We start from the raw sequence: 12,997 nt of genomic DNA on the forward strand, positions 1-12,997 counted from the left end.
GTGTGATTGCCAGAGTGATAATGAAGCCATATCTTGTTTCCAATTGAACCCGAGCTCATTACAGTTGATAATTTGCACAGGAGTGGTGGCCAAGTGTGGGGAGGATGTAGAACAAGAGGATGGTCATAAGCTCTTTAATATAACCAGAAACATCCCCTTCAGTGTTTTAGTATAACATGCTTAAGGACTGGACCATGCCATAAACATGTGAATTTACTCTACGCTTAGTAAGCCACGAATAGATCGTGGAAATAAGGAATGTGAAGTTGTTCAATCACTGTTTTAAACACGTTGACATGAATTTTAAGTTTACATGTTAAATCACTTGGCCCCCAAAGGGAATTTCCACTTTTGGCCCGGAACCTTTAAGGTTGGTTTTTGCAACACTGCATCCACTGTCATCAGTTTAATTCCGTTTGCCACTACGGTCCAACTTTAGTTTGGCGGTTTGAAACCTTCATTCAGCAGCAAAAAGATATTGGCTGATGATGATTTCCATTCGCCAAACATTTAATGATTGACACAACGAAAAATAGATGACCAAATACGTGTTTATTGTTTGCACTCAGTTTTGTTCATTGTTAGAATTATACAATTTACATAATCCAACAAAACATGATTGCAAAACAAAATTGCACCCAACCTATATGTTGAGCGTACGGAGTGGATTGCATTGAATTGCAATGGGTGAATAAGTTTGAGCTCTCCCACAGCGCAGCCACGGGTACGTGGGGATGCAGGAACAGCAGCGCTTCTACCAAGAGTGGAAATACAACAAAGCAGATCCAATAAAGACACTTCGTATCGGCCCCACGGCCTTTGACATGCAGTCTCTCATCAGTAGAGCCAGGCAGGCTTAAACCAACGCTGGGTGACCTGCCAGGTGGCTTTCGAGACAAGGACTGGTTTCAACATTCAGTGTCTCATCAGCAGAGCCAGGCAGGCTTGAATCAACGCTGGGTGACCTGCCAGGTGGCTTTAGAGGCATTGACTGGTTTCAACATTCAGTGTCTCATCAGCAGAGCCAGGCAGGCTTGAACCAACGCTGGGTGACCTGCCAGGTGGCTTTAGAGGCAAGGACTGGTTTCAACATTCAGTGTCTCATCAGCAGAGCCTGGCAGGCTTGAACCAACGCTGGGTGACCTGCCAGGTGGCTTTAGAGGCAAAGACTGGTTTCAACATTCAGTGTCTCATCAGCAGAGGCAGGCAGGCTTGAACCAACGCTGGGTGACCTGCCAGGGGGCTTTAGAAGCAAGGACTGGTTTCAACATTCAGTGTCTCATCAGCAGAGCCAGGCAGGCTTGAACCAACGCTGGGTGGCCTGCCAGGTGGCTTTAGGGGCAAGGACTGGTTTAAACATTCAGTGTCTCATCAGCAGAGCCAGGCAGGCTTGAACCAACGCTGGGTGACCTGGCAGGTGGCTTTTGGGGCAAGGACTGGTTTCAACATTCAGTGTCTCATCAGCAGAGCCTGGCAGGCTTGAACGTTGGGTGACCTGCCAGGTGGCTTTAGAGCAGTGGTTCTTAACCTGGGTTCGATCGAACCCCAGGGGTTCGGTGAGTCGATCTCAGGGGTTCGGCAGAGCCCCCGCCACGGAGGTCCGGACACACTTGAATTATTGTGTAAATTTGTGATGACACACACGGCCCGCTTGGCCATCACTGGCTGCAGATGATCATGCTACACTGCTTGGCCAATCAGCGCTGCGGGGAATTTAGTGCGTACTCAGTAGTCAACGTGTGACTGTTGTTGTCGTACGTCGTGTGATTTCTTTAATATTTTATCCATACTAACTATGTCGGGCAAAAGAAGAAAGTGGTCGGACGAATATGTACAACATGGATTCTCATGTATCACGGAACGTGATGGGAGTGAGCGTCCTATCTGCATGATTTGCAACGCCAAGTTGAGCAACTCTAGTCTTGCACCGGCAAAACTAAAGGAACACTTCTTGAAGCTGCATGGAGACGGGGAATACAAGAACACAACACTTGCTGAATTCAGGGTGAAGAGAGCCAGATTCGATGAAAGGGCCACTCTGCCTGCTCTTGGATTTGTACCTGTTAACAAACCGATCCTGACAGCATCGTACGAAGTTGCTTACCTGATCGCAAAGCAGGGCAAGCCACACACCATTGGTGAAACACTTGTGAAACCAGCTGCATTAAAGATGGCGAATCTGATACTCGGAACAGCGGCCGAAGGTAAATTATCCCAAATTCCCCTTTCAAATGACACCGTCAGTGACAGAATAGAAGACATGAGTAAAGACATCTTGGCTCAAGTAGTCGCGGATCTGATTTCAAGCCCGGCAAAATTCAGCCTTCAACTCGACGAAACCACAGACGTTTCTGATCTAAGCCAGCTTGCTGTTTTTGTACGCTATGTGAAAGACGACATGATAAAAGAAGAGTTTTTATTTTGTAAGCCTCTTACAACAACGAAGGCAGCCGATGTGAAGAAGCTTGTGGATGACTTCTTCAGAGACAACAATCTTTCATGGGATATGGTTTCTGCAGTTTGTACGGACGGAGCTCCAGTCATGCTAGGAAGAAAGTCTGGTTTTGGTGCGCTAGTAAAGGCCGATGCACCACACATCATTGTGACGCATTGTATTCTGCACAGGCATGCGTTGGCAACAAAAACCTTACCTCCAAAAATGGCAGAAGTATTAAAAACTGTGGTGGAATGTGTGAACTATGTGCGAAAAAGTGCTCTGAGGCACCGCATCTTCAGTGAGCTGTGTAAAGAAATGGGCTCTGAATTTGAGGTACTTCTGCTCCATTCTAATATTCGGTGGTTATCCCGGGGACAGGTGCTGAATCGTGTTTTTGCCATGCGTGTGGAATTAGCCCTGTTTTTGCAAGAGCACCAACACTGCCATGCAGATTGCTTCAAAAATCCTGAGTTCATTCTCATTTTAGCGTACATGGCTGATATATTCGCAGCTCTCAATCATCTCAATCAGCAGATGCAGGGTGGTGGAGTCAATATCATGGAAGCGGAAGAACACCTGAAGGTTTTTCAAAAAAAGCTACCGTTATGGAAACGACGAACAGAGAACAATAACTTCGCAAACTTCCCGCTTCTGGACGACTGTGCAAGTAAGATCGAAGATGTGTCTGGAATCGGAGATATTTCTGTATCCACGGAACTGAAGCAAACAATTGCTACGCACTTAGATGAGCTTGCAAAGTCTCTCGACGGATATTTCCCTACAAGAGAGTCATATCCAGCATGGGTGAGACAGCCGTTCACGTTTGCTGTTGAAACAGCAGATGTCAATGATGAATTCCTCGACGAAATCATTGAAATTCAGCAGAGCCAGGTTCAACAGCAACTCTTCAGAACAACAACGCTCTCAACGTTTTGGTGTCGACAAATGAACAAGTATCCAGTTATTGCTAAGAAAGCCCTGGATTTTTTATACCATTTGTTACAACATATCTTTGTGAGCAATCCTTTTCGAGGATGCTGGACATAAAAACGAAGAAAAGGAACAGACTTTGCTGTGAAAATGACATGAGAGTGGCACTTGCCAAGGTGAAGCCACGCATATCTGAACTGATCTCTCAAAGGCAACAGCAGAAGTCACATTGATTTCCAGGTATGTAATTTGTTGTGAGTTTATGCATTGTGTTGGTTTTATTCTTTGAACAAGGTAATGTTCATGCACGGCTCATTTTGTGTACCAGTAAAAAACATATCTATGTCTTGAATTTGAAAAAAATCACATTTTATTTTTCACTAAAGAGGGGTTCGGTGAATGCGCATATGAAACTGGTGGGGTTCGGTACCTCCAACAAGGTTAAGAACCACTGCTTTAGAGCCAAAGGTTTCGTTTCAATATTCAGAGCTGCCAGTCAACGGCTCCCCCCGGTCGCGGAGCGCTCTCTCGCCTCTCGTCGTTTACGTTTCCGATTACGACCCAACCGGCAGCGCTCGCGGAATTCTGGGAGCAAGATGCCCCACCCCCACCCGGAAGTGTCTCCATGGAGACGGCGTGCGGCTACTGCATGGGCGGCCCTCTTCGCCTTCTCTCCGCTGCTCTCTCCTCCCTCTGTCCCCTCTCGCTCTCCGCTGGCTCCGCTCGCTCCGCTTCTCTCGCCGTTGCTGTCTCTCGGTGGCTTCCTCGCGCGGCCGCCCGTCCGCGGTGAAGAGTGACGGCCCCGGGGCCTACGGAGCGCGCAGCTATGAGCTCGGAGTAGGTTGTCGAGCGGCCTCCTCGCGTCACGGTCGCCGTTTTAATTTTTGTTTTAAGGGGCCGGGTACAAATTATGTCACGCACCAAAGGGGGGGGGGGGGGGGTGAGAGATGTGACGTCACATCAAAATGCGCAACTTTAAATACATTTAGACAACACGTTCTAAATTTTGATTTAAAGCTTTCGTGACTGCAGTAATTAATATTCTTAGTTTTTTCGGTAAAGTCAGGTATGTAGAAATACCATAAAATTATATTAAAATAAATCAATCACGACGTTTCGACAGCAACGCAAGCGATCCTCATCAGGTGTAAAAAAAAACCAATCACGGAGGTAAATACAAGAAGATGAGAGACGAGAATTCAACAAACCTAAGAAAACATTGTGATGCACAACCAGTCAGGCCAACAACACAGCCACTTACCTGGCGGACCACGAATTTCAGAAGAGTGTTAAATTTCGTGTTCAACTGTTGGATTGCACATACCAGCATAGATAGAATGAAAAATACGAGGTACACGGTCAGTAGAAATACATATACAAGTCCACATACGTGACTTTACCGAAAAAAAAAACAAATGAGTATTTTTATGCAGTCACGAAAGCTTTAATACTTTATTATCACACTTCTACGGGGAAGTTACCGTTGTAATTATGTGTAAGATGTGCCCTTTTTTTGAGCTGCCGTTTTGTATTTACAAGAGGTGGTCCTTTTTTGAGCTGCCGTTTTGTATTTACAAGAGGTGGTCCTTTTTGAGCTGCCGTTTTGTATTTACAAGAGGTGGTCGGTCCTTTTTTGAGCTGCCGTTTTGTATTTACAAGAGGTGGTCCTTTTTTGAGCTGCCGTTTTGTATGTGTAAGATGTGCGTGGTTGAGCTTCCGCTCTCGCTCTGGCCCCTCCCCCCCCTCCAACTTTATTTCCTATTTAAGTTTCTGTTCATCCCTCCGGCCCCCCCTCTCTCTGCCTCCCTGTCCGTCTTTCCTCCCTCCTTACCTCTTGGTGGACTTGTATATGTATTTCTACTGACCGTGTACCTCGTATTTTTCATTCTATCTATGCTGGTATGTGCAATCCAAAGGTTGAACACGAAATTTAACACTCTTCTGAAATTCGTGGTCCGCCAGGAAGTGTCTAACTGTGTTGTTGGCCTGACTGGATGTGCTTCACATAATGTTTTTTCAGGTTTGTTGAAGTCTCGTCTCTCATCTTTTTGTTGTATTTACCTCCGTGATTTGTTCTTGACACCTGATGAAGATCGCTTGCGTTGTGATCGAAACATCGTGATTGTTTTGTTTTAATATAATTTAATTGTATTTCTACATACGTGACTTTACCGAAAAAACCAATGAGTAATTTTATGCAGTCACGAAAGCTTTAACACGTTCTACTTAATTAAGTAGACTTTGCAATAAATGTTTTCTCCTTCAACATCAGAGTGCAGCGCCATTTTAAATACGCACTACAATCAATTGTTTAAAGCGATTTTAAGCATGTTTTATTTTCAAAATGGAAATATGGTTTTTGGGGGGGGGGGGGCAGAGCTTTGTGACGTCATATTTGAGGGGGGTCTGACTATGTGACGCCGCGTGACGAGGGAGGGGGGGGTCAAAAATCGTCAAAAATCGCGTGACGTCATTTATGGACGGCCCCTAAGTTCCAAGCCACGTTTTGGTGCTAGACCAGAGGACGTCTCTGGTGTGGACAATCAGTTTCAAGGACAATGCATTTCTTATCAGAGTATGTTTTTTCGTTTGCATTTTGACCCACAGGTATTGTGGTTAATGTGCACATGATTCCTTGTAAAAAGGGGAAAACCCCTATTATTATAGCGTGCTCATACTTGCACCAATGTGAATATTGTTCACTGTCTTCTGCCAGAGAAGTTCGGGAGAGGTTGCGGCTGCGGCTGCGACAGAAAAACCTGCAGGGCGGTGGCCACGTGGCGAGTGCTGTGAACGCGGCCGACACCCAGGTGAGTGGGCAGGAAGTGAGTAGTCAGTCAGGCGAAGTCTCTCAAGAATTCCCACTTGTGTAGGTATCTCTCGGGGTTGTAGTGCGTCTTCGTTGTAGGACTTTATTACCGTCACAATGTTACATTGCTATCATGGTGCGGCTGGATAATTTATGCGAGTGAAATCGTTTTTGTCGTTTGGAGTTTTATTTATTCGTGGGACCGTCCAAAGTGAAATCAACATTTTCTCTCATAATAGCTATAGCGTGCGTTCCACCATTGTGGTTCATTGCTCAGTTATTTAATTTCGAAAGCAGAAAGATACAATTAAATGGCAGCAATTATTTATTCTGTAAAATGTAATGCATTTGCAATCATTAAAACCACTGCCTTTTTCTGATTTGAAGCGTTAGAATTTTAAAATATAATGGAACTGTTTATTGTTGCAGGTACAGGAATATGTGGAAGAAGAAACGGTGGAAAATCTGGCGGGCAAGGTTTGTATTTGTTTTGTTGTACAGACAGGTATTGTTGCTGTGCTCTAATGATTGCAAGTCACTGAATGAAGGGTAGCTCACAATGCGGCTTGTAAAAGTAGTGCTGCTAATGTGCCCATTTGCAGGATGACGAGGAGCAGGTGAACAAGCTAAAGCAGACCCTCGCTGCCAGGAGGCGGCAAAGAAAATCTCAGGTGAGGCCGTGCAATGGTTCACGTGGAACCTTTGGTAAGCGCTCGGCTCAATGTCTTATCTAAGCGAAAGGGCATGTGCTTATAAGCCTTTGTAACCTCTTCTCCGTGTTACAGCTTTTCACATGTGGACTGTGCAATGTCTAAATTGTATCTTCTTTGGTTCTTTCGGTAAAGTCACGTAGAATGAGAATAAAATAATAAATTAATAACATAAAATAACACAATAAAATTCTCACAACGTTTCGGCCACAACACAAGTGGCCTTCAGGTGAAGGGACGAGACTGTCTCGAGGACAGTGCTGGAGGGAACACAGCCAAGCTCAGACTGCGACCTTTAAGCTGTGTGAGAAGAAACCAAGCGCCTTGACAAAGGAATTAGCATAAAAAAATTAGCATTTAATTGGTGGACTTAGCATGATGAACGGTGTAGAGGGGGTTAACATGTGCAGACCGACGAGGGGGGGAGGGGGAGTTTACATATTGATGGTGTGAAAAGGGAATTTAAGCTGCTGCGAAAGTTTGGGATACCACTACTTGAAAAAATATACTGTACCATTGAAAATTAGTTTAATGTTTGGTTCGGATAATTTAGCATTGAAATAGCTGCGTGATTAGCTTGTGACTGGTCACAGAAATGGCTATGTTAAAGTGAAAGCCTACACATCCACAGCGGCACCTAGTACAAATCAAACAGGAGAATTTAGCATTGAAATATCTGAGTGATTACCTTGTGACTGGTCACAGAAATGGCTATGTTAAAGTCAAAGCCTACACATCCACAGAGGCACCTAGCACAAATCAAACAGGAGAATTTAGCATTGAAATAACTGAGGGATTAGCTTGTGACTGGTCATAGAAATGGCTATGTTAAAGTCAAAGCCTACACATTCACAGAGGCACCTAGTACAAATCAAACAGGAGAATTTAGCATTGAAATAGCTGAGTGATTAGCTTGTGACTGGTCACAGAAATGGCTATGTTAAAGTCAAAGCCTACACATTCACATATATAACGACTTATTGTTGGTAGCTTAGCTGATTGGAGAATATATAGAGTTTATTGATAACATTGAGGTAGTTTATATTTTAGTTTTTATTGGTTTACTATATGGTATTCATTATATAGTGTAGTGTATACCCAGTTACTGTTAATAGCTCAGCTTATTGAAGAATATATTGAGTACATTTATTATATTGATGTAATTTAGACTTAGGTTTTTTTCACATCGGTCAAGTACTAGGTGTCTCAGTAGATGTGTAGGCTTTGACTTTAACATAGCTATTTCTATGACCAGTCACAAGCTAATCCCTCAGTTATTTCAATGCTAAATTCTCATGTTTGATTTATACTAGGTGCCTCAGTGGATGTGTAGGCTTTGACTTTAACATAGCCATTTCTGTGACCAGTCACAAGCTACTCACTCAGCTATTTCAATGCTAAATTCTCCTGTTTGATTTGTACTAGGTGCCTCTGTGGATGTGTAGGCTTTGACTTTAACATAGCCATTTCTATGACCAGTCACAAGCTAATCCCTCAGTTATTTCAATGCTAAATTCTCCTGTTTGATTTGTACTAGGTGCCTCTGTGGATGTGTAGGCTTTGTCTTTAACATAGCCATTTCTGTGACCAGTCACAAGCTAATCACTCAGCTATTTCAATGCTAAATTCTCCTGTTTGATTTGTACTAGGTGCCTCTGTGGATGTGTAGGCTTTGACTTTAACATAGCCATTTCTGTGACCAGTCACAAGCTAATCACTCAGCTATTTCAATGCTAAATTCTCCTGTTTGATTTGTACTAGGTGCCTCTGTGGATGTGTAGGCGTTGACTTTAACATAGCTATTTCTATGAACAGTCATAAGCTAATCACTCAGTTATTCCAATGCTAAATTCTCCTGTATGATTTGTACTAGGTGCCTCTGTGGATGTGTAGGCTTTGACTTTAACATAGCTATTTCTACGACCAGTCACAAGCTAATCACGCAGCTATTTCAATGCTAAATTATCCGAACCAAACATTAAACTAATTTTCAATGGTACAGTATATTTTTTCAAGTAGTGGTATCCCAAACTTTCGCAGCAGCTTAAATTCCCTTTTCACACCATCAATATGTAAACTCCCCCTCCCCCCCTCGCCGGTCTGCACATGTTCACCCCCTCTACACCGTTCATCATGCTAAGTCCGCCAATTGAATGCTATTTTTTTATGCTAATTCCTTTGTCAAGGCGCTCTGTTTCTTCTCACACAGCTTAAAGGTCGCGGTCTGAGCTTGGCTGTGTTCCCTCCAGCACTGTCCTCGAGACAGTCTCGTCCCTTCACCTGATGAAGGCCACTTGTGTTGTGGCCGAAACGTGAGAATTTTATTGTGTTATTTTATTTCATTAATTTATTATTTTATTCTCATTCTACGTGACTTTACCGAAAGAACCAAAGAAGATGAATCCTTGCAGTCACGAAAGCTTTAAATCGAAAGTCTAAATTGTACTTTTGGTGTGGCCTGACAACACCCACAGCCATTGTTGTTTGAAATATTATCCAAATGCCACCAGGTCATGCAGTGTGGGAGTCCTCCTGCTCAGTGGTTTGTATTACACTCCATCAGGGCGGTCAAAATTCCTGGGCCTGTGCCCATAAGATGCTTCTTGAGGACATCTGTAGAGTGACCAAGTGGGTGCTGCTACATATCTTCAGGTGGAAGTTTAGGCTCGATGTCCTTGCATCTTCCTCGGCAGTTTAAGAGAGCCGGCATGCTGCTCCCTCCAACGCTGGTATGGTTTTGCCAGGGAAACCTAACAGTACAGTAAAGTGTGTCAGTGCTTCAGGTTATACAAAAATATAAGGTTTAGATAAAGATTGATTTTTGTAGGTGTTGACAACAATCTTTCTCCCCTCCCCATCCCTGCAGCGTACAGTAGTTAGGATTATGTTTCCCCTGTGTATGCCCGTGCAGACTTAGGCTGTGGGGTCGGGTCTTGTTGTAGATAGTTTGGTGGCCATATTGGGAGCGGATTTCCATAGTCTCGTCAAAACTACATCTGGTTTGCTGACATAGTACTCAGTGCTCCACAAGCTCAAGGACTCAGCTGGTTGTTATCCATGTCATATAACTTTGTATGGAAACCGAGTGAGGGAGAGCCCGAGCATCTTTATCGGTACATGTGGAGGTGGGACAGCCAACCAGAGAAGTTATCTCTCGAGTTTGGTAGCATCTGGAGAATATACCTGACAGTAAAAGCGGTAGGTGCGGCCAAGTCTATAAAATCCATCTTTACTTAAGAAATAAATCAGAGAAATAATTTTGAAAAATGGTAAACATGTGCCAGGCTAAAAGCACTGTTATTTATAGCCTGTGCTGTACAGAATTTCAAATGTGTTATCCGCTTGAAAGTCAACGATGCGTTTTTGTAATACCGCACAAATGCGTAAACTCGTGCAATGTCTGTCAATATCAGTCCCTGTGACATTTTTTTCCATATCAAGTTCATCTTATTGTCTACCAACTGATGGATACATGCTGCTATGCACTTGCATTACTGCATTTATCAACAGATATCTGATTTAGTTCACAGTGTGATTTTTTGTTTACAATAGGCTGGTGATGAGGCCATGTAGAAGAGTGAATGTAATAATAATGAGTGGATGTTTCTGGTCGGTGCAGTTTGTGGACCATGTAGAAGATTTGACCTCTAAGGAGGTTGTGGAAGAATCATCTTTTATGAAAACTCGGCCTGGTATGAATACCTCTTTATACATCAGGTTCAGGTTATAATAATTTTTAATACATTTTGAAGCGATCACGTGTGCCTTTTCATATACAATAGCTGCTCTGTAATATAATGACCAAAACAAATGTAATCTCAGCTGTTGCACCTTGTGTTTCTCCTTTTTAATCCTGCTATTGATTTAATGTTTAAACCATTCTTTTGAAATCTATACATTCATTATATTGTGGTATTTGTACCCATGTATATATAGTAGATAACTGCTTACTAAACTGACTAATATTAGCTCAAAGTCCAAGGATTGCGATATCTCTTTTTGTTTTTATTATTGACCTTTTTTCCAGTCCCTTCTCTCGAGAGTACTGCACTTGGTATGAGCATGAGGGAAAGGATGCGAGAGAAAATGATAGCAGCAAAGGTATGCAAGTTAGCATGCGTTAAGTTGACGTACACATTCGCAGTGGTAACAATTTATGACATCTGGCGTAAATTGTGACCGCTATGTTTAATTTGGTGAACATTGCATTTGTGCACAAACTCTATATCACAGATTATAGTAATTCCCTCTAACACACTCTTAATCAGCGCCATACACATTACTATCATCTAGCTCCTGATCGTGTTCAATACTTTTTGCTTACCATGTGTTTGAGGCAGACTGTCATTGGCTGCTTTGTGAGTAGCATTACCCAACTGTTCTGCATAGACGTGATGACTTTCAGAGTTAGGTGGCTTAAGAAGTAAGTGATGGATAACAACTGTACTATGAGTTATGATGCAACTTTTGATAAATATTCACCTTGAGCATATGACCAAACGTAATGCACCCAATCCCATCAGATCTCGGAAGCAATGTTGAGCCTGGATAGTGCCCGCATGGGTGCCCACCATGTACAACAAGTTTTTATTTGGCTGTCGAGCTACGTTGTGGGCAGCATGCTAATGTGTGGTCAAATAATCTCCATCCGCTCGGCATCGGGAAGCCCTCATCCAGCTGTGGATTGACAATAGGGTGCATGTACATCCATCTTGAACATGGCCATGTCTTGTTCGCTGTGGCTGTGAGTATGTTGTAATGAACGGGTGTTTGTGCGGCATCAGAGCAAGGCGGAGAGCTCGCTGAAGGATGAGGAGCGGCGAGCTTCCCTGGGGTCTCCTCCGGAACCAAGCCGCCGAAGGAAAACCCGGCTTGATTCCCAGGTACTGTTTATTTAAAACATATTGTGGATGTGTTTTAATGCTCACCATCCCAAAAAAGAGGGTTGTTCAGACCCCGTGGCAGTATATACACATGTGTGCATATATGTGTATGTGTATATATTGACAAAATAAGTAATCCATGGTTTTAAAATATTCTGCCAAAATTCACAGCTTGTTCTATATTTTGGGATCGACCGCCAAACTCATGTTTGGGAGCCAACACATTTGAGATTCTGCATTGGAAATGGCCAAAACATGGGAAATCACATTTGCTATTGTGAAATGTTTGAACTATTTATTTATTTGAAAAAGGCCACTCATTGAAAGTGTTTGAAGTAAACATATGAAATTAATAAATGTGAAAGCCACGTCTCCATTGCAGGAACCATCACATTTTCACATATTTACTTTTGGTTCGATTCAGGGAAATTGCTTAATATATCCATGTTTTTCTTTGCAAATGAGATATTGTTTTAATGCAATGGAGCAAAGACAGTGTTATAAGAGATAAAACAAGAAACAATATAAACAAGATAGTGCAGGCAAGACAAAAAGACAGTTCAATCTAGTCATGACCACAGTCACACTCCTTGAATACCTGGGAATGTAACATTTTTTATATCTCCAAAACTGTATGTGTGTGATGCTAATTGTGGGAAGCGGTGAGGGAGAGATTGTGGGCGGCTCGCTAAGTGGTATGTGAAGGATATCGTCACGCCCACCAGCTGTTCTGAGATGACAGGGATGTACCAAAAGAATGCTGGCTATTATACTGGCACAGCCTTCTCTTCCTAGAGACACATGAAGGAAATTAGTGCAACCAATTTGAGTAAACTTTCATATAAAAGCAGAATAAAATTGCACATTTATGAAAATATTGCACATTATAACCTTAAGAAGGTGTATTTTTTATAAATTGGTCAAACTGGGTGTTTTAAACCAATTTATATGATCATAATATGGTATATTCGAAAACGTTTTGCTATCTGGATTCATGCCCACCTGGCTTTATTTATGATGTGCGAGCAAGCGTGTTCACGGTGGTAACGTCATATCTGCGTGATGATGCATCGCGCTTCGCGTCATACCTCCCCTGTGTGCCACCCTCCACCCCAGCCATGCATCCTGTGCAAATGTGATAGAGGAGCAAGGTGAGGGAGGAAGAGATTGAGAGGGATGGGGAGAGAGTGAAAGAGCTTAAAACAAAGAGGAAAGGTAGAGAGAGTGA

The 12,997-nt window shown here is 43.0% G+C and overlaps 1 protein-coding gene across 3 annotated transcripts in view; it reads left to right on the forward strand.

The window, feature by feature from the left end:
- Window positions 1-3,969: 3,969 nt before the first annotated feature.
- CC2D2A (coiled-coil and C2 domain containing 2A) overlaps window positions 3,970-12,997 on the forward strand; it is a 48,332-nt gene continuing 39,304 nt past the window's right edge. Inside the window, exons 1-7 of one of the 3 annotated variants that reach the window (XM_076065938.1) lie at window positions 3,970-4,204; window positions 6,084-6,177; window positions 6,606-6,653; window positions 6,779-6,847; window positions 10,506-10,578; window positions 10,914-10,987; window positions 11,671-11,769. In XM_076065938.1, coding sequence (XP_075922053.1) covers window positions 4,194-4,204; window positions 6,084-6,177; window positions 6,606-6,653; window positions 6,779-6,847; window positions 10,506-10,578; window positions 10,914-10,987; window positions 11,671-11,769 — 468 coding nt within the window. In that variant the 5' untranslated portion in view covers window positions 3,970-4,193. Of the gene's footprint in view, window positions 4,205-5,781; window positions 5,943-6,083; window positions 6,178-6,605; window positions 6,654-6,778; window positions 6,848-10,505; window positions 10,579-10,913; window positions 10,988-11,670; window positions 11,770-12,997 lie in introns of those variants that run through there. The other 2 variants (XM_032950311.2, XM_076065939.1) reach the window with 2 other exon arrangements.

Source organism: Petromyzon marinus, chromosome 9 (genome assembly GCF_048934315.1).
Source record: "Petromyzon marinus isolate PM22_M1 ecotype Great Lakes invasive population chromosome 9, UKy_Petmar_22M1.pri1.0, whole genome shotgun sequence".
Lineage (NCBI taxonomy): Eukaryota > Metazoa > Chordata > Hyperoartia > Petromyzontiformes > Petromyzontidae > Petromyzon > Petromyzon marinus.